This window comes from Mycetomoellerius zeteki, unplaced genomic scaffold (assembly GCF_001594055.1).
Source record: "Mycetomoellerius zeteki isolate Tzet28-1 unplaced genomic scaffold, Tzet1.0 scaffold172, whole genome shotgun sequence".
NCBI lineage: Eukaryota > Metazoa > Arthropoda > Insecta > Hymenoptera > Formicidae > Mycetomoellerius > Mycetomoellerius zeteki.
The window spans coordinates 87,224-96,447 of record NW_017256675.1 but is presented as its reverse complement, the minus strand read 5'-3'; the positions used below and the strand labels follow the sequence as shown (position 1 = coordinate 96,447).

The following is a 9,224-nucleotide window of genomic DNA, read 5'->3' as shown; positions in this document are numbered from 1 at the left end:
TATTATTTGACCTTGTCGTAATTAAATTATTTCTGTCTACATAATATTTCCCTCTTTTTTAAAAATCTCAATAAATCTAGTTTACATTAGGTCCGGTAATCGATGTCATATTTTATATTTTGGTCAGGAAAAATTCTTCATTCTCATCTGGAAAACCTGGAAAAGTCAGGGAATTTCCAAATTCATTTTCTGTGGGAACCCTGTATATATAAGAAAAAATCATAAAATTAATAAAAATATGAGTCAATGTAAACCGACACAAAATAATAATGCTATAATTATATATTATATGTTATAATTATACGTTATATGTGTATAATTATATATAATGACAATAATGAATAACGTTTTATTAAAAAGATTTATAGATAATTATTCAAACATGCGATGTATTTCCGTTGTTCTATTAAGCACTTCGATTATATTTATTGCGTCATAATGCTGAATAATTATCTGTAAATCTTTTTGCTTTACACTAAAGAGGGCCCAAATTGTGGCCGAAAAATTATTAATGGCTGCGTTTAGCAGAGAAAGCAGCTTTGCAACTGTTGTAAAATTCTTCAATATGATTGGTTTATATGATTAGATATCTCTATAAGGAACCAAAAGCAAGAACCAATCGTATTGCAATAAATTTTTACAATTGCAAAACTACTTTCTCCGCTGAATGCAGCTATTCATTATTGTCACTAATGTATATAACTTCACACACCATTATCTTGTGCCAGCTTATGTTGGCTCATATTTTTATTAATTTTATGATTTATATCTTTGAAGCCTTATTATCTTATATATTGTGTTTAAATATTAAAAAATTTATAATCTTTCCATATAATTTTTTTCATTTTTTTTTTTTTAAATACGTGTACTACATCCTTAAGTACTTGTAGATCTCTATTTATAAAGATTCTTTATTTGAGCAAAACAATAAAATTACTCAATAGTCGAAAACTTTCGATAGCCACGGTATAGCCTCTGTTTTTCATGATTTTATCGAATTCGAGATTTTCGATATTCGCTATGTAATTGATAAATATGCTACGCAATAAATTACACCAGATATACAAGTAAATGAGAAATATTCGCGGTAAAATCATTACATTAACATTTGCCGCGGGTTTAATTAAAGCCGCCCTGGAGTCCCATAGCTCCAAGAGCCCTCGAGAGGATTTCCATCGGCGTGTCGCGCACGGAAATAATTCGTCGCATTATGCAATCGCAACGAGCATGATTCATTAATGATCAAAGACACATATATATGCGGACATCCGGTATAGATGCGAATCGGGATGAAAGTCGGACGCGATAGCGGGGCACGTGTAATCCCGTAAATGCGTACATGCAACATATAATATTCACACAATGTAAAAGTGACAAGCGCACTCGAGAGCTGTTACGGTATCGGATTGTCTTATTGCCGTCGGCAAAATTAATACGCACCCACATATACGAGGTATCCTACTCGCTCTTGTGAAAGAGCAAACTCTCCCTATGGATGAAGAGGTCAGGGAGCGAAGGTGATTCGCCATTGGTCTCGTGATTTTCAACATGATTTTTATTTTATCTTACGACCCTCGAAATAAAATTCTGTCACGATAAAACTTGTCAACGGGCTTTTCGGGTCGCTTATTCGCCGTTCTCGTCGCTGAAAAGTCCTCGATCTTTCGCACTCGGCTTTTCGATACACCCCGTATATATAGGGTGATGGAATAACAATTTTCGCAATGCAACCCACATACTCGAGAGAACGCGCTCTCTGTAAATATAACTTTTGAAATTAGATTAATCTGGAAAGTGGCATTATATCAGCTTTTCTCTTCAATGTGAAAGAATAAGCTGTTAAATTAATCCCTTTTCCCCAACGACCGCCACTGGTTACGCGATTAACATTTGCGTCGATTATCAATTTCGTGAAATTTATGTCGACGCTAAAATTATTACACTGTAAATAATCGTAACCGCAATAAAGTGTATCTCGTATTCCAACGACTCTGTCAATAACATTATACATCAATAGAAAATCCGACAAAATGAATACTATTATACCATTGATATTAATTATGATAGACAGGTACGTTCAATTCTTATTCGAGCGATTCTTTTATATATCAAAAGTAAATTCCGTTTGCAATAAAAAAAATTACGTTGAGATAAAAATGTGTGACAATTGATACGTTTTAATGAAATATAGTAACCCCTACACAGAGAAATATATAAAGAGAAATAATAAAAATTCAATAATTCCCCTCTACCTCTCTCTTTCTCTTTTTGCGTATAAAAATCTCATATATATATATATATATATATAAATCTCTCTTTTATATATAAAAATATCTGATCGAGATGAAAGAGTGCGACGCTACCTATATATTGCAATAAAGATACCGCACGTGTACGATCTGTGGAATCGATATACTTATGGAGACTGTCAAGAACGGAAACGCGTTAATTAGTGACGTATTCACGGAACACGTATCCTTTTACAAAATCCTAATTAGACTCGATATATAGGGAGTTGATTATGTATTTTCAAACTAGGTGAAAATTACAAAAGAGCGAATTTACTAGAATATTTACAATTGTATTGGTCAAATGAATTTTACTCATTTTTGCAATTTTCATCTCGTTTCCAGAACTGCGTTTGAAAATATTACTCGAGTTTTAACATTCGATGAAAAACAAGAATAAAATGATACTCAAAGGTATTCGAGTAATGTTTCCGAACGCAGACCAGGGGATCGATTATGTTTGAATGAGATAAAAATTACAAAAATGAGCAAATTCACTAGATGTTGACTAATGAAATTATAAATATTCTAGTGAATTTGCTAATTTTAACCTTATTTCAAGATACACGATCGACATTTGGAATTATTCGGAATAGATTCCGACCAGAATTATTCAATTATTCTCTAAATTTTTATTGTGTTCTTTTTTTAGGGAAAACAGAATAGTTCCGATCCATTCTGACTTGTTCCATAAGTACCTTGATCGCCGCGTCGAGGAATATGATGTTGACCAAATACCGGAAGTCCTCGCTTTGCGACCGCTTTTTCGCGTGGAAATTGCGCTATCAGTCTTTGCTAGATGTACATCCTATTTGCATGAGGTTCTCACGCTATACAGCCATTACGTTCAACTTACAGAAATTTTCATGATTGTCAAATAGCGATGAGAAACTCTAAACGTATTGTGACACGAGGCTGTCCTTTCATTTTTTTTGTATATTAAAAAGAGTATTATTGAATTAGCAATTCCTTGAAATATATTTTTCATAAATACTCGAAGAATCGCCCTATAATCAAAATTTTTCTTCTTTTATAAGCGAGTCAAAATATAACATTTCATTATAGTCTTACTGTTCGCGCGAGTTTAATCTCATTGTTAAAAAATTGCTAATACAATTCTCTAGTTTACGAAAAAAATCAAGATCGTTTATACATCGTCCGCTCTATTTTGCATTTTACATCAAACAACTTGAGAGAAAATCTACGAGGAATAGACCTGTTCGATCCAGTTACATTTCTCACATTCTTCTTTCTTTAATACACTTGTAATATAAATATTTACAAGTACTTGCGCCTGCAAAATGCAACCGCCCCGTTTTAGACGCGGAAAGTGTGAGAGGACGATCGCGAAATCGAGCGAATCTAAGAGCTAAGAAAATATTTACAAGTCGTAGTTCTTAAGTAGTGCTTAATATTTTTGTGAATTTTACAATTTCCAGCTGAGCAGGAGAAACTCTCGCAGGAAAACTGTCGTTCGCGCGTATACGCGCCGGAAACCGTCGTTCGCCAAAAGACCGAGAGATCTTCCGCGCGTTTTCGATTTTTCCGGAGCAATCTGTCCTTCCTCGGCACATCGATGAGACGAGGGGGCCAGGCGATAGGATATCGCTATCACTTGCTCCGATAATGGAACCGATAACGAACTGGTGACCCGATTTCCCGTGCTCCGACAGAAAGATTCCGCGCGCCTCGTTATCCGGCTTACCCCTTTATCGCCGTGCATCGTCGCCGTCTGCTGTATGTGTCCCAAGCACCGTACTCCAGCCGGAAGACCCGAGGGTGTACCGCCGGATATAGGTAGCACGGCACTGATATTAAAACTAGGGTAGCGACGATGCGTCCGCTGCCGCCGTGAGCTCCCTTATCACTTCGTCACGTAACTCGTATCCCACGGAAAGAGGAGGCAAAGGTGGAGGAAGAAGATGAGCGGGTGAGGGTGGGCCCGCGTCTCGCTCGTCCGCGAGACTCGTCCGAAGTCCTCCTTATTTGAGGGAGTCTCTTGTCCGCCACGCTGCCCACGATCGCGCTCGAATTATCGATTCGAACGTGAAACCCCGCCCGCCGGCGCCGTCTTCGTTTTCGTCGTCGGTCGTCGTCGTCGTCGTTACAGCGACGTTCGTCGTCGATTCCTCGTGTCCGCGTACGATCGCGCGTGTCCCACCGGGATCAACCGGGCATCCCGGTGCCGCGCACACGTATTTACGCCCCGCGGCTGCGACTCGGCCGTCCCCCTCACTGTCGCCGTCGCGGCCTGGCCTCGCCGTCTCGGCGCACGGCCATCGTGTGATCGTGCGTGTGTGTATCACGTACGTATCTCTCTCCCTCTCCCTCTCCCTCTCGCCTCTCCCGCTCCCTGCCTCCCTGACATGCACCGAGCCCGCAGCTCGCTCGCTCTCTCTCTCTCTCTCTCTTTCTCTCTCTCTCCCTCTCTCTCCCTCTCCCTCTTCTTCCTACCTTGCACCCCCTCCTCGTTCCTTTGACGCGCGAGCGACACGCTGTGGCGCCGCATCCTCGTCCTCGCCCTTCCTCTTACCCCGCAACCCTTTAGTCCCTTTACTGTATTAACGCTCGCCCGGGGTGGCTGCTCATCGCTCTCGCGCGATTAAATGTCACCATTTCATCGATCCTATTGTCTTTTATCGATATCTTTCAAGCACATCAAGTGACCGTCGCGTACGGCTCAACAATCGTTATTACAATATTGAATGAATTTTGCTAATTAATTTAATTCTAATCGCTAATCCATATTGAGATATTATAATATTATCTGATTTCGCGATTCATTGGCGCCTGAAAGAAGATTCGGGGAATCGCGCCCCCGATTCTGACCCGCGCCCACGCGCACGCTTTCGTTCCCCCGTCGCTCAACCCCTTGTCCATCCCGACAATGCACCGTCGGCGGTGACGTCGGACGCTTGCGCGTGATACGTCACCGGCTCATCCCTCCGCACCCTCCTGATCGTTCATTGCACTTGCTCACTTAGGGGAGAGGTGGGAGAACAGAGATGGAACTGATGCTATCTTTTAGATGTCGATAGAATAAAAAATTGGTATAATTTTGACATATTAAATTTTCCTCTTAATTAATAACGAATTAAACGCACTAGTGCATAATATAGTTATATTACTAATTTAATTTGTAAAAGTAAAATGTAAATATTTCGAATTGTAAAATAAATTTTATTTAACATAATAAAATATATTGAGGATTTCATGATTTAATCTGTTCTTATATTTAGATTAAACACACACATTTTTTTTATGTTAATTTGTGTACAACGGCTTTAATATGCACTAATACGCACTGAGTGCGTTCAATCGAATTCGCTATTAGATTAATATATATTTGATATCTGGCATTCTTCGGCGACTATCATCCGAAAGAAAAGACAGCGATTGAGTGTTATTTTCAATATTAAATTGTGATTCTCACTTGTGAATTTTGAATTAATATCGACTGATAATTTATAATCTATGACCGAGGACGTTCGTTGCTCCCGAGATTGCAGTCATTCAACCTCTTCGTGAAAGAGCTGCGGCTAAAATTATCAGGGATGGCGATATAGCTCGGTATTATTGAACCATAGACTATATCCGGTCTAGCATTGGCGCCAAATATAGCTAGATATCCGACATTGCGATATCCGACTTGCGATATATGTTGCTTGTTGGAGCTTCGGTTAACTCGAACAAACGAAATATTTCGAGTCAAACTCGCCTCGCGCGGCGAATTGTCAAAACGGTTTTATGTATAAAATCTGATCAGATTTTCACGATTGGATCATTTTATCCTGTCGATATCCCAACAATACCTATATTTAGAATGGCTAGTTCCTACACTTTGATCCAGTGAAGAACTAAAGGCAAGAACCAATCATATTAAAGAATCACTAAGCGCTAACTGATTAGTTTTCTCTGCTGAACGCAGCCATTAATTATAGAGCTATGAAATTCGTAGTAGGATCTATGTAAAATATATAAATATATCTTAAAATTGTCAAAGTAGCTTTTTGTGTAAAATCTGATGAAATTTTCATGATTTAAATCATTTTTACTTTATCCTGTCAATACTTCATTAATATCTATATTTAATTAGAGTGAGGGATAAAATCCATAATAGGATTCGTGCAGAATATACAAATATATCTTAATTTCTTACAGGTAAAGGACAAATTTTATCCATAATTTGTTTATAATAAGAAACACGTGTAACAAGCTAGTTATATGGGTTCTGATGAAACTTTACGGAATAACCATCACTGTCCGGATTCTTCTCCAATTCAAAGTTATTCGTAGAAAGGCCGAAAGGTTTCAAAATCATGTTTCCTAGATCCTTCAGTTTACCCAACATTTCTGCCTTCAGTTTTTCGTTTCTTTCGTTAATTAATGGAGGTAGTCTCTGAAAAACAAGCAATTATAATATTAATAAATTACAAAAAATAATTTTGTATTTTAAATGTATTCTTAACTTTTGAACTTTTAGATTTTGTCGAGAAATTCTAATATTTACAAGTAATCCACTACAATATTTTTACCGTAAAAATTGCTATTTTTTTAATTTAAGTAAAAATTGAGCTTTAAAGAAATTTATTTCTTATTTTTTAAGAGATGAAGAAATAAAATTAATTTATTATAAAATAAAGATAAATAAAAAACTGTTGTATGTATGCATATATAAAATACAACAGTTACTCTTTATTTTGTAATTGTTACTTGAATATACCAAAATTTTAAACGCATTTTCTCAAAAAGTTGATCTTTATTACAAGCTGCATTATAGAAAAAATTCATACTTTGAATAAATAATAATTGTATATTACCCTGACAGCATGGTTAGCTTCTGTGTGACTAGAATCAAATGTTAATACTTTCTTGTAGTCTTCCAATGCCTCGTCAAATTTTTCCGTCTCTTCGTACAATTGTGCTCTTCTTATATACGCCTTTACGTAACTTGAATTTAATTCAATGGCTTTGGTACAATCAGATATCACCGAATCCTTCTCTGTCTGAAAACAATAACTTCTTAATAACAGCTACAAAGTACAAACACATAGTATTAATCAATGAATGCATCTTTGACAATCACCTGACATTTTGCTTTTGCTGCTGCTCTATTTGCATACAATATAGATCTTTCTTTGCTATATGCTAAAGGACAAGTTTGCAATCCTTGTGTGTACTGCGATATCGCCTGTACATATTCGCCATTTTTAAAAAGCTCGTTGCCTGCCTGCTTTAGATTCTCTGCTTCACTTTTCAATGCCTGCAAAAGTAGATGAATTGCAACATACAGAAAATAGTAAAGGGTTCTTTTCAGAAACACAGATAGCACAGTGTAATACAGTGAATCATTACATCCTTATAACTTGCCAATGTTAACTCTACAACACCATACTTATTTTCAGCACCTTGGAGTACACATGAGTCATTTGTGTTAGACCCGACTCTGAGACTCTTAAAGTGCTTGAAAAATTCTGTGAAAATTCAAACATATTTTTTAAGATCTCTACTAAATTATTCTGCTATGTAGATATTGGAAAAAAGTTTAGAAAAGTTGTAAATATTACACAAGTATATGAAAAATAAAAACTGAAGTGGCATGAATACGAATGACTCATGTATGCCATTGGAGAGTTAAACAAAGATGGGTTAAACAAAGGCGCTTTTCATTTGGTGACATAAATCGACATACAAATATCTATCTTTGTTACTCATTAGAATGCCAACAAAGATGGAATGATGTTTACGTCGACTTGTGTCACTAAATGAAAAGCATCTGACGAAGATGATCACTGCGTTACACCGTCTCTTGCTAAAAAGCAAAAAAGGATTGCAAGAGAGATGTCTTTAAAAATATCGTGGACATACTTCTTGCTCACTTTCTGTGAGTAACAGATCTCTATCCTTAAGGAGCTCCTCGTCTACATCCTCCTCTATATTTTGTGCATTATCATTACTATCTTCATTGCATTCCTTATCTACGACGTCCCATGGATCGCCCTTCGCTCGCGCGTTCGCATTGGAAGAATCGTCCATTCGGATGCAGGAACTTTCTAGATCTCTGGTGAGTTCTTCTATGACCTCTTCGTTGGACTGTAACCTCTGCGATTTATCTTCCGAACTTGCCATCGTTCGATGTCCACCGTTAAATAAAATGAATCTTTGACGGAAATGAGAATAGATGTGTCAATGCGTGTGGGATATCAATAAATATGTATGCGCAAATCAGCTGTGCGACGAAATAACCTGCAATTGGTCTTGATTAAAAAAGAAAACGCATACACACGCGTGGGGCCTTGACGTTTTCCCGAAATGTCTCTCGCGACGAATGATAGATCGCGCTTGACGTTCGATTTTCAACCAACTTCGCTTAGCTACTTTCAGTTTTTCGCAGCTGTACTGAACTGCACTTTCTACACTTGAAATGACAGGCCTACTGCACTCAATTACATTTTAACTTTTAAGGCCCGTCTACAATACACGTAGTAAGCTTGATTTAAGAAGTAAGAGTAAGAAATTGACCAATCCCAGTCGATTGTGAAAAGAATAATCGACTGTGATTGATCAATTACTCTGCTTTCCTTTTAGAGACACAGGCCCGTTTCTACCAACGTAGATTAACTTTAATCTCGGTTCAACTAACTCTTCATCTTTTTCTAGAAGAAGAAAAAGATGAAGAGTTAGTTGAACCGAGATTAAAGTTAATCTATGTTGGTAGAAACGGGCCACAGTCGACACAAGTCGACACAAGTGTCGTTCTATCTTTGTCACTCTCTGAACGTCAAGAAGGACGTCTAGAACGATGTTTGTGTTGATTTGTATCGATATATATCATCAAATGGAAAGCAGTATACGTGTATTGTAGAAAGGCCTCTGTATATCTCGCTGTTATCAAATTATGAATATATCCATTTCATTTTAAGTATACAATACAAT

At 37.2% G+C, this 9,224-nt stretch overlaps 2 protein-coding genes across 2 annotated transcripts in view; both read right to left on the bottom strand.

Annotated features, from left to right (window-relative positions):
- LOC108721438 (probable sodium/potassium/calcium exchanger CG1090) overlaps positions 1–4,623 on the bottom strand; it is a 15,987-nt gene extending 11,364 nt beyond the window's left edge. The window contains exon 1 of the mRNA XM_018445986.1: positions 3,994–4,623. Within this exon, the coding sequence (XP_018301488.1) occupies positions 3,994–4,011 (18 nt within the window). The 5' untranslated portion in view covers positions 4,012–4,623. The remainder of the gene's footprint in view (positions 1–3,993) is intronic.
- Positions 4,624–6,380: 1,757 nt separating this feature from the next.
- On the bottom strand, positions 6,381–8,710 carry Ttc1 (Tetratricopeptide repeat domain 1). Its single transcript, XM_018445971.1, has 4 exons — positions 8,157–8,710; positions 7,375–7,551; positions 7,109–7,294; positions 6,381–6,687 (listed from the first exon to the last, which is right to left on the bottom strand). The coding sequence occupies exons 1-4, from the start codon at positions 8,415–8,417 to the stop codon at positions 6,505–6,507; spliced, it is 807 nt and encodes a 268-aa protein (XP_018301473.1). The 5' UTR covers positions 8,418–8,710; the 3' UTR covers positions 6,381–6,504.
- Between the last annotated feature and the right edge of the window lie 514 nt (positions 8,711–9,224).

Bases quoted from the DNA above. Each gene is read 5' to 3' on its own strand.
- Ttc1 (XM_018445971.1), bottom strand. From the start codon at position 8,417: ATGGCAAGTTCGGAAGATAAATCGCAGAGGTTACAGTCCAACGAAGAG. The intron at 7,295-7,374 runs GTGATTGTCAAA...TATTGTTTTCAG, and splicing joins CAGCAAAAGCAAAATGTCAG to ACAGAGAAGGATTCGGTGAT. The intron at 6,688-7,108 runs GTAATATACAAT...CTTGTTTTTCAG, and splicing joins AAGCTAACCATGCTGTCAGG to AGACTACCTCCATTAATTAA.